Consider the following 16,339-nt stretch of genomic DNA (forward strand, 5'->3'; position numbering starts at 1 on the left):
CATGAAACTACATTGGAAGGGGCTACTGAATCACACGGTATATCCATTTTGGGGATCCGGCAGTGTTTCAGTAATACAGAAAATGTAGATTCTGCCCACTGTGCAAACTTGCGATGTTTTGAAATTATTTCAAACTAAACATTTGTACCACAGCCAGCATTTTACAAAGGTAAAAAATTGAGTGTATCCTCCTAATTCAATACATCATATATTCCATCATTAGATGGAGTTATCAGATTCAAACATGTTTCGGCTCGTTTGAACCATCTTAAGTGAAAAAAAGCAGTCATTCTAGGAATAACGTATGGGGAAGTAAGTTGACGCAAGTGTAATAGACTGATATAACTTGAAAACAATATACTTTAACCCGTGGGTAAATAATGCCATATTGAGCTCAAATAATAATAATAATAATTATTATTATTATTATTATTATTATGACTTGTGAGGTGTGGCTATGAAATGTGTACATCCATTTATTAGTATTATTATTATTTACGTAGTTAAGTACAGACGATTGTATGATTTGTGAGGTTATGTCACGGAGTACAAGATGAAAATAAATAAGTCCAAAACAAAAGTAATGGAGTGCAGTCGAACGAAGGCAGGTGATGTAGGAAATATTAGATTAGGAAACGAAGTCTTAAAGGAAGTAGATGAATATTGTTACTTGGGTAGTAAAATAACCAACGATGGCAGAAGTAAGGAGGACATAAAATGCAGACTAGCACAAGCAAGGAAGAGCTTTCTTAAGAAAAGAAATTTGCTCACTTCAAACATTGATATCGGAATTAGAAATATGTTTTTGAAGACTTTTGTGTGGAGCGTGGCATTGTGTGGAAGTGAAACATGGACAATAACTAGCTCAGAAAGAAAGAGAATAGAAGCTTTTGAAATGTGATGTTACAGAAGAATGCTGAAGGTGAGATGGATAGATCGAATCACGAATGAAGAGATACTGAATCGAATTGGTGAGAGGAGATCGATTTGGCTAAATTTGACAAGAAGAAGAGATAGAATGATAGGACACATCTTAAGACACCCAGGACTTGTTCAGTTGGTTTGTGAAGGAAGTGTAGGTGGCAAGAACGGTAGGGGTAGACCAAGGTATGAATATGACAAACAGATTAGAGCAGATGTAGGATGCAATAGTTACGTAGAAATGAAAAGGTTAGCACATGATAGGGTGGCATGGAGAGCTGCATCAAACCAGTCTATGGACTGATGACTCAAACAACAACATGTCATGAAGCATGTGCTGTATATATATTAATATCAGTTTAGTTGATACAGGGTGATTAATTTGAAAGTGCAGAGCGGAGTGCCGAGGATTAGGCATGCTGGGAAGCGGAGACAGCGAGCGCAGTGCCCGCCATGACAAGCAGGCATAGTCGGCTCAAAGAAGCGGCATGATTACGCCTATAGAAACCAAACGAAACTGAACTCACTGGCTGCATAGATGCTCTGGACAAATAAGTAAATGAATAAACAAATAAATAAAACAACTTGGAAATATTCTGTACTTGCCAGTAGTAAATAAATATATAAATAAATAAATCAACTAGGAAATTAAACTGAACTCACCAGTATTTGCAGATGATGCTGAAAGTTATCTCCTTCAGCTGCAATGCAAGCTTCACCTCTTGTAATGAGATTTCGAAATACACTTTGTAGTTCATGGACTCCGATAGAACGCACAATGTTCCTAATTTCAGTTTTTATTTTTTCTGCAGTTCGAGGATTATTCCTGTAAACTTTTCCTTTAAGATTTCCCCATAGATAAAAATCACATGTGCTTAAATCTGGCAAACGAGGGGGCCATAAGCCTTTCCTGGTGATCTGATCATCGAACATTTCCCGTAACCGTCGCATAGTGCTTCGCGCCGTATGGGCCGTTGCACTGTCCTACTGGAAATAGCCGAACCTTTTCTCTTCTTCAGTCAGTTCAGCAAAAAATGGTTCCAGAATATTGTAAATATAACGGTCAGAAGTAATCGTGTCCTGAAAAAATATCGGACCGATAATTCGTCGGGCACTGACAGCGCACCACACACCCGCCTTCACATCGTGCAGAGGTCTCGGCTGTAAAATGTGTGGGTTGTCTGTATCCCAGATTCTATTGTTCTGTGAATTGACATATCCACTCAAATGAAACCAGGCTTCGTCGCTCATAAAAAGAAAGTTTGGATCCACAATACCGTCGTGGACACTATTTATTACCCAATTGCAAAATCTTATTCTTGCATTGAAATCTGTAGGCAGTATGTTATGGACTGAATGAGTCTGATAAGATCGTAAACGTAACAGTTTTGTTGCATTACGTGCTGAAGAAGGTGAAATACCACTTTCCTGAGCTACTCTCCGAAGCGACTTAGTGGACTGACCTGGAGTCTTGCCTGTATATCTTCTAACCTCTCCTGTGTGAGAGCTGTTCTCCTTCACTTCCTTTTCTTATTGCTTACGGAATCAGTACTACGCCAGTTGTAAACGAGCTGATGCACGCAACTTTTTGATGGTACTGTCGCCCCGGGAAATTATCTACGGAATTTTCGAAGGCACCTTTTAACTGGTCTCTTCTTCTTGTGCAAATAACACTCGACCAAAAATATTCTTCGCTCTATAGTGTATCTTAACCATCGTGATAATAACCTCACAACACACCTTAAAATTCCAATATTTTCTAACTGAGGGACAGAGTGCTAAACAGCTGCGCCGTGTTGACAGAAGCCATATGGCGCTCGTTCGGGACTTCCCACGGCAGGCGAGAAGAAGTCTGAAAACTTAAATTATTCTCCCTGTATAAGAACCCATAATTAATAGTATATAATTTATGTATATATGATGTATAATCCAAGGTAACATTGTGCAACACACTGTAACATCCAAAATGACGTATCTTTGATACCAGATGGTTGTAGAAAGTTCTTTACATTAAAACTAGGCTATTAGGCGCTCTAGAATTTACGAGAAGATATGTTGTGACATATCCCTCTAGAAACCTGGCCAGGCAGCATATATAAAGAGACAGTCTCGATGGTGGAGTGCAGTTATTGTTTAACAGGAGTTGTTTCTGTGAACTTGTGTTCTGCTTATACCGACATGCTACAGTAGCAGTCAACCTATGCAAGATGGCAGTCTTAGTCTTCTGATTCTTCGTGGTAGGCAGTTGTTAAAAATGGTTGTTTATTGATGTTTAACATGTAAATAACTGTAAATAAAAACTGTGTATGCAAGTGACAGCATTTTGTGTGCGCCCTTGTGGATACATCAAAGTAAGCAATACCTTTCAATGGCATGAATGTGAAATTTGAGTGAACTAGCTTCAGTAGTTAGCACTTTATGCATGTTTTGTGTGACAGGTACGCTCAAACTACTGGTGGGCAAATTAAATCTGATTCCACAGCCAACAATGTGCCATTTATTGTGACTTGAGGGGGTTAATGGAGTTTCAAATCCAGCCGTACCTTTACAGATCGGACATGCTTAGGATTTATGAAGAGACCAGAATCATTTTGCAGCTTTTTGGAATCAATAAATTTATACTCCTTAAGAATTTACATTTTTTGATAAGGTAATATACTTATTAAATCCATTGTTCTCATTAAAATGATATAGTTGCCCTTCTTGTAATAATCAGTACTGAAAAGCTGGAGTACTGGTCTCTATCGGCTACAACTTCTGGTTTGATATAAAAAGAAATTTATGTGCTGTGTATATTCCTGAAGACACCAACTTTAGGGTTATTCCTTGTCTTCATAGTAAATTTCAATTTTTGCTGGGTTCTTATTGATGTACATTGTTGCACATCCAAAACTATTCGTTTGCTATATCATTCAGTTTCTCAGCCTGATCTAGTTTCATAAGGATATTACATTTTTCACTCAACAGTAACGTTTTGTGCATGCATTTCCTGAAATGCGTGCATTCGGGTTCAGATCCCACTGTCGGCAACCCTGAAGATGGTTTTCCTTGATTTGCAATTTTAACTGCAGGCAAATGCTGGGTAATACCTTAATTAAGGTACTACATTGCCAATCCTAGCCCTTTCCCATCCATGCATCACCAAAAACCTTTGATGTGTTAGTGCAACATTAAACTACTAGGTAAAAAAAAAAAGTTATTGCCTGGTTTTAAAGGCTGCTAATGAATCATATTTCAAATTCAGATGTTTATGCAGTATATTTGATTACTGCATGTACCAGGACTACTGAAGAGCTGGTGTATGGAGATTGTATTGCATCAGCAAGGAAGGCTAATTCATTCTTGACTAAAGCCTATTTAATCATTAATCTTCGGGCACTGATATTGGCTTTGAGTGAGACATGGCAAGTTTCCAACAGGAATTGCGTCACTGCTCACCAAGTACAAGTGACGTTCAAGTTTACAATTAGAAAAGTGACGCATTAACGAATACTGGCCTTGCAGTGCCATCTCTTGTAGTTTCTGTGAAGATCAATAACGTTTCTAATTTGTGAATCGGTATAAATGCCCGTTCATGATTATAGCTATATACCTCTTTCTCTGGCTCAGATGTATCTTCCTTGTTTTATTGCTTGGTTTTCCTCTTCTTATGTGCTGTGTGTTCATTACCAATACCACCTCCTGCTTCTTGTGACAATTCGCATGTGAGAATGTAAAGTCAGAGAAATATTAATGTTTATTTATTGAATAGGTGGAATAAATAAATATTAATATTTCTTTGTCTTTATTGTACAATTCAGTACGGAGCAAAATATGAGAATTATAACATGTAATGCGAGAAAGTATAGAAAAATTATGTGAATCTATACTTGAAGTAGTGTAGAGGAGAAATCCTTCCGTTTTTTCTTGCCAGGGACCCACTAACCCACCCCTAGAAATATACTTATATTGACAAAATTAAAACTAAGAAAGTGTAAATATGAAAGGTGAGACCATCTCTGGGTTGCTGTTAGTTGCCTGTGATGAAGGCAATTTTCTTATTGTCTTGTGAAATTCACTAGCTTTTAATCAGCCATGGGTTGGTTAAGAACAGTATTCCTTTTGGAGTGAAGTCAATCTTGAGTCGTCACCTGTTGTGTGTTATGTGCCAGGAGATATCAAGAGATAGTCTGTTGGTCAAGTCCGAATGTTTAGTTCACGACTGATATTTGAATCTGGTTACCTATGGAGGGGCACCACATCCAGGAATCAGCTTCGCTCCTGCCAGTTTGTATGTGCTAATGATCTAGCTCTTGCTTTTCAACAGGCCTTAGTGGATGAGGTAGAAATAAAAATGCTAGCCTGGCCATTTTGAGTATGTATTCTAGAAAACTAGCTGATGTACCCGTGCTTCGCTACGGAATTCTCAGAAAGACTGACTTTGTGGTTTTCCTAACCTAAAATCAACATACGTCATTACAAAAACGTAAGTATGAATGTAGCGATTAAAAGCAATGCTTTCATATAAAATAATCAAATGGAAAGCCGCATGTTTTATCACTTTTAACGAACAGCGCTGCGGTTAGATTGCGGTGCCAATCTAATAGTCCAAAGTTCCAGAGCTGAGATGACCAGGCCACAGATTGCCATGAACACTCATCTGCCATTATTCCGCTAAATATGCACACTGTTCATTCCAATCAGTGCCTCAGAGCAGGGATTGAATAGCCCGAATGCTATGACGACCCAGTGTACCGGTAGTATCAGAAAATTTATAAACCAGGGGAATGGCACGCTAAAGAAGAAAGTTATCTAACTCCCCAGCTACTTCCCATCAATATTCAGACAGGCTGTTACACTCTGTACGACTGGGCGAGTTGACAGTGTGGTTAGCGGTGCGCAGCTGTGAGCTTGCATCCGAGAGATAGTGGATTCGAACCCCATTGTCGGCAGCGCCCAGTGGATTCGAACCCCATTGTCGGCAGCGCTGAAGATGGTATTCCGTGGTTTCCCACTTTCACACCAGTCAAATGCTGGGCCTGTACCTTAATTAAGGCACTCCTAGCCCTTTCCTATCCCATCGTCACCATAAAACCTATCTATGTCGGTGCGACGTAAATCAAATAAAGACTATTCTGTACGCAGCAGTAATCCTATCTACCGGAGATGAGGGGCAACAGAAGACACAAAGCACATCACGACAAACAATGGTCAATGTAATGTTATTGTTGATCAATGTTATGAGCTTTCTATATTATAGACCTTCACATTTAGTTTTCTTTCGACTCTGTGATTTGTAAAATATTTTATACCATAAACTGTAGTTTCTTCTTCTCCGACTTTACATACCCATTTTCATTAAATACTGTTTACCCATTTTCTCGTTACTCGGCGCTGATATGGACTTAATAACAAAAATCCAAATTCATGAATATCTTTGTGATCATAGTCAGTACGGTAACAATGTATAAGACATGAATAGGATATTTAATACTATATAACCTGAGTTATGTAGCATTCATCGATTACACCTCTAATAAGAAATATTTGAGAATTGCATTTTAGGCCTTCCCCTAAACTACCATTTTCTCTGCGTGAATAAAATTATTGATAGCCTAGATTGTAGTAACTTATTCCCCAACTTTGCATATCCATTTTCTTTAAAATACGACCACTAATAACATAAATAGTTGAGAATTCAATTTTAGGTCTTCCCCTAAACTACCATTTCACTCAGTGTGAGTAAAATGATTTATAGCCTAGATTGTAGAGGCTCATCCCCCGACTTCACATACCGATTTTCATTAGACCACTAATAACATAAATAGTTGAGAATTCAATTTTAGGTCTTCTCCTAAACTACCATTTCACTCAGCATGAGTAAAATGATTTATAGCCTAGATTGTAGAGGCTCATCCCCCGACTTCACATACCGATTTTCATTAAATTCTCTTCAACCGTTTTCTCGTGATGCGTGTACATACATACAGACAGACAGAAATTACAGAAAAGTAAAAAGTGCATTTTCTTGTTACTATGGACATGACCGATACAGAAATACCATTATTTTCAAATTCTGAGCAATCTACAGACAAAACTCTTATTTTATATATATAGATGGTTTCTTGACTCAAGGCACCAGCAAAACACAGACCCATTTCTTTCATCTAAACAGCAGGCAGTCCAAACTTTTTAAAAATTTGAAAAGCAAAGCTGCTCAATGTTCAGTAGCACATATATTCACAGACAGTTTCTCTCCCTCTTAAAGAAGTTCAAATCCAAATTACAGCGACGAACTCTTAAAAACCATTATTAGAGATTTGTTATAACAAAACATTTCGCCTCGTATGCAAGAAGTGATGCCAAACTTCCAATACAAGTTAATTCTTTTATCCTTCATACCGATGTAAAAGTTTTAAATGGTGTGCTCATCACATAAAGTTCTTGCAATTTGTTCATTGTATTATTCTTGTTTCACATTCAGTATGTACATAAACAAGAAACGGGAATTATGGGGCATTGTATCAAGATCCTTAATTAAGACCACGGCCGCTTCCTTCCAACTTCTAGGCCCATCCTATCCCATCGTCGCCATAAGACCTATCTGTGTTGGTGCGACGTAAAGCCACTAGCAAAAAAAAAAAAAAAAGGGAAATTTTGTGGATTATTTACATCCAAATTATCCTAGACACTTGCCAGAAATCTTTGCGCTGACATTAAATAGGTGTATACTATGGTCGCCTTGAGGAGAAGTATCATGGACGCGTGGTAAGTGTTGCGAGGTGTAAGCAGGGCTGCCGCTGCGCATGTGCCTGTCTCGAGGCCTGACAATAAACATCCGTTCCGTCTGCAGTGACTGTTGCAAACTGAGGTGCTGTTGTGAAGTTTCAAAGTGGTAGAGCAATGTACCTTAGTTCTACATTTACTGTATTTATGGCATAGTGAACAGTTTGATAGGGAGTATGCATTGACTCAGAGAGCTCGCGCTGTCTGTCACATCTGATGTTTGTTGCTAAGAGTATAGTATCATAGTATCTGTTACTCCTGCCGTACCTACAAGTTGCCGCAACTTCTCGTCGTATGCAGATAGTACTTGTTTATTTTAGCTCAAGTGAATATTCTATCTGCTTCGCCTCTGTCTTGCGATTCTTTTCCTCCAATTCTTATTTGTTCTGAATGACAACCTTGACTATTCCTCACATACGTAAGGCCACACAATGTTGTAATCTATTTGTATCATCATCTTCTTTTTCCGTTATCCTGCTCCTGTCGGGTTGGGGCATTTATGGCACTTTTACACCTTCCTCTCTCCTTCCACCATTCCTCTTCCATTATTTTGTCCTATTCCAAGTTTCTTCTACTTGCACACCTCTTTATCGAATCTGTCCACCTTGTTGTAGGTCTCGCTCTCTTTCCCTCGAATTTCATCTCCATCATCTCTTTTGGTATTCTTTTCTCCTCCATCCTCTTTACATGTCCTAACCATTTAAATTTACTCATCAATTCTCTCATTTAGATTTTCCATTCTGGCCTCCTTTCTCGCAACTTCCTTTCTCAATCTGTCTTGCCTTGTCTTTCCTGTTATACTTAGGTATTTCATTTCGCTGGCTTGAAATCTACTCTCCTCTCTACTTGTCAGTGTCCAGGTCGCAGCCACATAAGTCAGTATGGGTGTATAATACATTTTGTACATTATTTCTTTACACTTCAGACCTTCTAGACCTATCTGTGTCATTGCAAGATAAAACAAATTGTAATCTTTACACTACCTTGTTACTTCCTTATTCCAGAGAGGGTTTCTTATACTCTGGTAGAATGTATTGCACTGTTGCATCTTCTTGCTAATATCCATGTCCAGCCTTGTATTCTGCATTAATTCACCCCCTAGGTATTTGAAACTGTCAACAATTTCAAGGCTCTGGCTACCAATTTTCACAATGCCTTTCCCTTTTCTTTTTCCTCCTTTGATATCACCATGTTCTTGCTTTTCTCTACGCTGATTTTCATACCATACTTTTCAGTTTTTTTGTTCAGTGCATCAAGTTTTGTTGTTGTACTTCTTTCCTGTTTGTTCCTCAGACCGCAGTATCATCTGCAAATAGTGATAACTTCATTGTCGTATTCCCAAATGCTTCCTTTGTCTCCTTTACAGTTTTGTGCATAACCAACCAAACAAACAAAAAAGACCAAAAAACAAAATAAGTGACAGCACACTCCCCACTTTCATTTCTAAACCATTTTGTCAGTCTGTACACTGCTGACAGTTTTTTTTATATTGCTTGCACCATTTCTACAGTTTGTGCACCCAGTATCTTTTTGACCCTGGTTTCCCAAATATTTTTCCTGGGTACACTATCATATGTCTTTGTTAGATCTATGAATGTCATGACCAGATCTTTTCCATATTCCCAATTCTTTTCCATTAATTTATTGTGTCCACAGTGACGCACACAAAATGCTGTCCACTTGTGTACATTGATTTATTCACAATTATTTACAAAGGTATTCATATACGTTTGAAATGACGTATTTGGACAGAATTTTCACTTTTTCATTTTTGTTTCCTGATGAAAGCTTAATTCTTCTAATTTAAGAAAATATTCATTCATTCTTATAGGTTTCGTGCATAAATATGCTCAGAAAAGTGATTTAAAGGGAACAGTGCAGCCGTGTCTCGGTCTGAGGTGGGCTTGGCTTCGCTGCACGGAGAATTTCATGGTTCCTTTCAATGTTTTAATTCAAGTCTGGCGCTTGTTGTTACAGAATAGCTCTCCATAGATGGCTCCACATGCGTATTCTTTGTATGCAGCAGTAATACTCTTTGGTAATGACAGCTTCCATGATTTCCATACCTGCATGTTTTGAGTGAAAATATTGACACGTTGCCTGTTTACCTGTGTGCATTTGGATGTATATTCGTTGTTGAGATAATGCCCAGAAACTGTATTGGATGTAAGAAGCATTCAAATGATAAGCATTCCCCATCCTATTTAGGTTGGAAGGTTGATCATGCTGCAATCTGTGCCAAAAATTACAGTGGGTCTTCGCCGAATATGGAACAGTAAAAATATGTTCTCGCTCAAGTGAGAGTAGAGGTGTGGAGTATGCAGATGTCTATGGGGATGGGGATTCCAAAAGTTACAAAGCAGTGTTTGATTCCAATCCATACAATGGTAAAGAAGTCAATATACCGGAATGTGTGGGCCACTACCAAAAGCGTTTAGGGACAGCTCTTAGAAAAATTGTACAACATAACAAAAAGATGGGTGGTAGAGGCAAATTAACTGGAGCACTGATAGACAAGTGTCAGAATTATTTTGAAATTGCTTTGCATTTCAACTACGGTTTCATAAAAGATATGACAAATGCTATATGGGCAACATTGTATCATTTGACTGCCCATAAAGACAGGCCTTCCCATCACGGGTGCCCTATATGAACAGACAGTTGGTGTTCATACCAACGAGTCAAAGCTGGCAATGTACTTGATAATTATAAGCATAAAGCAGGAATACCACTAGAAGTCCTACATGCAATGAAGCCTGTGTATGAAAGGCTCTGTAATCCAAAAATGTTATCAAAATGTCTTCATGGTTTTACTCAAAATACCAATGGGTCATTCAATGGTATGGTATGGAAGAGGTGTAGAAAAGATATATATGTGGGGCTGACCAGTCTCAAACTGGGTGTCATGGATGCAGTTTTACACTTTAATTGTGGAAAAAAGGTTAAATACAGGTTTTAAGAAGAATGAAGGTTTTGCCTGATATGTACTCAGCATCAGGAGTGTCACAAGCTGATGAGGCATGAGTACGCAGAAGTCAGCTTCAGAGCACTGCTGAACAAAGACAGCGAAGGAGGTACCTCACGGGAAGAAGAAAGCTGAAATAGGACAAGAATTTTGAAGAGGGAGCGGGAGAATTCTAATACTTTCAGGTAAAAAGAAAAGAGGTCTAATCATAATACAAAACTTTAAACTTAATTTACTCAAAACTAAAAATTGTTTTCTTTTCAGGTTTGAACAACAATAAGTCAAGTTAATGGTCTCAAATTGAAGATAATTAATTTAGGAATGTCCTGTACTAGAACTGAGAAAGAATATGTCCTCGTTCAAAACTGAGTACGAAGAAATGAAAAATTATTTTTGAATGAATGTGTTATAATTCTTTGTGTAATTGTGATGAACTAATGCATTTAGTAGGGGACATCAAGAACACTAATGATAACAGTTCGGCGAAATAAATATTAAAATAAATGCATTTTTGTAGTTGCTAGGTAGTCTCAAAAACGTGTTATTTTTGTTAACAAAAAAATTCTTGGACAGCCCTTAAATGATAAATTCGGCGATCTTACAGCATAACAGTCTTCATTTACCTTCCTGTTAACTACTAACAAAATTTTAAAAGTTTAGGTGTAAAATTATGGATTTTTTAATGAAACGTATATGAATACCTTAAATACACATAACGTAAATCACAGCCAACACAACAAAACACTTCACTCCAAAAACATCAACATTTTAACAACTACCTATCACAGCACCTGGAGGTTATAACTTAAAAACACAGTTGAAACAGTTGACCACCGACTGCCTACATCGGCATGTCAGCCTAACCACAGCACGTGTTCACCAGTGAAACTCCTACTAAACAATAACTCGTCTCTACCATCAATATCACCTCTTTATATAGGTGCCTGGCCAGGCATCTAGAAAGATATGTTACAAAAATACCTTCTCGTATATTCTCAAGTGCCTAACAACATGGTTACAATGTACAGAATATTCTACCATCATCTCGTCTGATCTAGAGCCATTCTGGATGTTACAGTGTGTTTCACAATTCTGTAGCGGATTACACATCATATACAGGTAATAGTAAATTCTATAATATTAATTTACATCAACTGAACTCATAAATATTTATGTACAGCACATGTTTCGTTACATAACCTCACAAACAACGCGATCATATCGTATGTACGTATGATGTAATAATAATAATAATACTAACAGGATGTAAACACTTCATAGCCATACATTGCAAGTCATAATAATAATAATAATAATAATAATTGTAAAATAAGAATAATAATTCGAGCTTGATACTTGCATTATTTACCCATAGGTGAGAGAATATTGTTTTCAAGTTATTATCAATTTATCACGCTTGCGTCAAATTGAATCATGCTGAAGATTGGTCCGCTGTAGATCTTCCGCTTCTAAACCCATACTGTTCCTCTTGCTACCTTCCTTCTTGGTAACAAACTCAACAACGAATAATGCGGGTCGTTTTACGCAATGAATGTTTAACTTGGTTTTAAAAAAGTTATTAGGGCCTGCTCTGTTGAGTACTGTAGTGTATGTGAAATTTCCATTTTTATAGGACTATAGGTCATTCCACGTTATGAAAACAGTATTGCTCTTATGACAACAAGATGCCATATCAAAATGTCCTGCTAAGCTGAACGCTATTAGGTTTCCGAGGGCTAGGGAGTCTTTCATCTTCACGCCCTTCGTGGCCCTTGTCTTTCTTTGCCCGATACCTTCATTTTTCGAAGTGTCGTATCCCTTCCACTTTGCCTCTGTGATTAGTGTTATATAGAGGATGGTTGCCCAGTTGTACTTCTTCTTTAAACAATAATCACTACCACCACCACCTGCTAAGCTGATCACAGAATTACGCAAAAATAGCAGCGCCTTTGGCTTTCCATGGTGTTACGAATAAAACTTTGTCTGTTTCATTACTCTAATTTATTTCAGAAAGACCCAATGAGTGCGCACACACACATGTACACACTCAATTCTCATTCACCATGAATGGCCACACTCATTAATTGCTGTCTATTGACAAGTCTCTCCCTCACAGCACAACAAGTGCTCCAGCCTGTTGCTATACCTGCAGACGGTTAATCATTACTTTCACTTCTAATCACCTCATACAGCAGCTGTGTGTAGACCATTGGATCTGTATACAGGGCTACGGACCACTCGAAACACGGTGACTTTTTGTTGGTTCGACTCCACAGACAGTCCCGTAATCCACAGTCACATTAAGTGAACAACTAAATAGCTCAACAGTATTCAGATGCAGGACTGTACTCACAACAGCGAAGATTAATACAGGTTCATTTGCCTTCACAATCGCGATATCAGCTTCCCTTGCTGACGCACGCCGAGCCTCAGTCCACAGAAATACACAAACACACAGTACAGTCTTCTATTCCGTCGTCTCCAGCCCACCCACTCACTGGGCTCTCCGACACCACAACAACAGCTCCTGGTTCAGGCCTCAGTGGAACACTAGCAACAGCCAACACCTCTGTCGCCCTCAGCCCAGACACCGAACCCCAACACAGTGAGTCTCACATGGAGTCCAACACTGACTGACTGTCCGGGGCCAGCCTACCTTTTTATAGCTCAGGTGATTTGAGTCAGATTTTCGCGAGGCGACTAGAGGCAGAACATTCCCATTTAATCTCCAAGAAACTTGCAGGTAAGCCGGCCGACGAGAATACACAGAAAGGCCGGCTCCACCCTACAATAGAGTAAAATAATATATTATTATTGGTCAACCTTTTCAATACAAAATGAAAATTACATAGGGACTAGTTTCGACCTAGTAATAGGTCATCATCAGCCTGAAGTAAGTCAAAGATCGAAGAAAACATAAACAATGTAAACCCTACAAGCCGGCTGGGAGGTCAAAGGTCATGTGTCACTTGTCCCTTCCTGAAAGTATCGAAAGGGGCTACCACGGGACTTGCAGGTAACAATAGATTTCCTTTTTTTTTTTTTTTAATATGAAAATGTGTGGGGTCTTTCAGCTCCAAGAAAAGATCACTTTGCGTGATTTATTTGGAGGCGTTGCTACTTTACGAAGAGCTACGGTTCCATTAGCCAACCCAGTAGTTAAGGAAAGTAAACCTGATCTTTCGTAGCAGTTCACTCCATATGAATAATGGCAGTGTTGTTGCTGTTTTGTTGCGGTGGACGTTTCTGTACTACTTGGGATGAGATTGAGTCACTTTATTTATAGCAAGTCGTTACCCTCACTGTTGGTGGTAGTCGCTCATCAGCCGACTAATACTATGCATTATTTTAATTGGATTAATTATGAGAAACATTTGCTAAGTTTTATTCAAGTACTGCACCGTGTTTCAATTTAAGGGAAGTTTTTTGATGAAAATATTCTTTTCTAGGAAATATTGCTGCAGTGAAGAAGGAGCTGACTGCAGTCAAAGCAGAGAGAGAGAATCTCCTCAAGAAGAACCTAAGGACTGTTCATCATTCTATCAAGCTGTGTGAAATCCTCCAAAATGCTAGTAAGTATTTCACTGGGTTACCAGATCTGAAATTAAAATACAGGACAAGTGTTCTGTTATTGAGGAATCTTGGGTTTTCTTTTGATGCATTAGTGTCCATTTTGGCCTTTTGAAAATCAAGTATGTATTGCTTTTTCCTTCTTTTTCTAAGCCTTTTAATTGAATGTATATTTTATGTTTATTTGTAATTTGTTTACATTTAGATTGTTAAGAGAGGATGGTTACCAAATCATACTTCTTCTTAAAATAATCACCACCGCCTTTATTCGGAATATACTGTACTTTATTAGAATTACTTTTAGGTCATTTTTTTCTTCTCTCGTAACTGGGTTTTAAATGTGCACGCGTTCTCCAGATCTCCTACCAAAGTACTACAAACTGAGGTTGTTGAAGCAGTGGAAGAGGCAAGTGAACCCCAAGAAAAGCAGCGATGGGGAGCTGCTGGAGCGAATGCTGTTGTCCCCTGATGGAGTGAACAGCCTAAGCTCTCAAGACACAGGATTTGACTCGGAAGAGTTCTGTGCTTCTGACAGTGACCAGAGTGTCAGAAACGAAGGTAAAGCCCTTATTTTATTTAACTTGTGGATAGTGATATTTCTCTCAATTCTGTGAAAAAGAAAAGCCAAGCTGTTCATTAAGAGTTGTGCTTCTTGATATTAAAGACTTCTTAGAACAGAGATAAAGTAATGTTACAGAAGATAGAGGAAAGTCTCCTGGCAATATGGTTTGCTGCTGGTACTTCCCTTGGCTGAATGGTCAGCATAGCGGCTTTAACAGTGTCTGGTTAATTATTCTACCTCGGAGGCTGGGTGCTTGAGTTCGTCTAAATACACATCTTCACCTACATACAACACACCACACTACCAGCTACCACTGAAACACACAATATCCAATTCATCCCCCCACATTGGGTTGATGTCATGAAAGGCATCTAGCTGAAAAACTGGGTTTGATCCACATACAGTAAAATATCCAAACCAAACCAAACCCCATGGCACTACAGCCCTTGGAGGGCCTTGGCCTACCAAGCGACCGCTGCTCAGCCCGAAGGCCTGCAGATTACGAGGTGTCGTGTGGTCAGCACGACTCTTCCTCTCGGCCGTTATTCTTGGCTTTCTAGACCGGGGCCGCCATCTCACCGTCAGATAGCTCCTCAATTCTAATCACGTAGGCTGAGTGGACCTCGAACCAGCCCTCAGGTCCAGGTAAAAATCCCTGACCTGGCCGGGAATCGAACCCGGGGCCTCCGGGTGAGAGGCAGGCACGCTACCCCTACACCGCGGGGCCGGCTCCAGTAAAATATCAGTATAACAAAATGTTGGTGAACTCAGAAATTAATTTGTTATAGTGAAATAAGTCAATTCTTAAGAACTTGTCCATTGCTAAACCTGTTGAAGAATCTACATTATTTCAACATGAATTTACACATTAAAAAACCTTAATACTATATTTGTTAAATGAGAGGAAAATTAGGATACATATATTTACATGAAGTAATGATATAGAGTACGGGTACTTGCAGGAAGATTTCAGCATCTCAAATTTTATCCCCTACCGGTAAATTATCTCCTCGACTTTATTTTTCGAAAAAGTCTTTGCTTTTCTTCTGAACACTCCCAGATACAAACAAATATTCAAGGTAGTCAGCCACCACTGTTCTTGAATTTAACACAGATTCTGGCACATCACTTCATGACAGAAGAAAATCGTGAAGACTATGTGCCATATTTGTTGCCTGCACAAGAGTCAAACTCTGCTGAACACCTTGAGGCTATAATATCTGCCACAATCTCTTCTTCAGTGATTTCCTTTTCCACTAACACATCACAGTTCACGTTGGCATAATCAGTAAGATTTACACTTGTTGGCACATCCAACTTCAAATGAGATTTATAACTTGTAACATCCAACTTCTTCACACAAATGCTGTTTCTTGCATCCAACTCTTCACTTACTGTGATGTTGTCTTCTCCATACAGTGGAACCTCGATTATCCGTTCCTGGAAAGTACGTTTTCCCGGAATATGCGTTCAAATTACGTGGTCCCGAGAGCATCGTAATTAAATCACGTTGTGAAAGTCCCGCATTATCCGTTCCTCGAAGAAACGATTTCCCG

General features: G+C 38.8%; 1 protein-coding gene across 1 annotated transcript in view; it reads left to right on the forward strand.

The window, feature by feature from the left end:
* LOC136878992 (cingulin-like protein 1) overlaps positions 1–16,339 on the forward strand; it is a 217,113-nt gene that overhangs the window by 52,589 nt on the left and 148,185 nt on the right. Inside the window, exons 5-6 of the mRNA XM_067152662.2 lie at positions 14,101–14,223; positions 14,579–14,779. Of these exons, the coding sequence (XP_067008763.2) occupies positions 14,101–14,223; positions 14,579–14,779 (324 nt within the window). The remainder of the gene's footprint in view (positions 1–14,100; positions 14,224–14,578; positions 14,780–16,339) is intronic.

Source organism: Anabrus simplex, chromosome 8, assembly GCF_040414725.1.
Source record: "Anabrus simplex isolate iqAnaSimp1 chromosome 8, ASM4041472v1, whole genome shotgun sequence".
In the NCBI taxonomy this organism is placed as follows: Eukaryota; Metazoa; Arthropoda; class Insecta; order Orthoptera; family Tettigoniidae; genus Anabrus; species Anabrus simplex.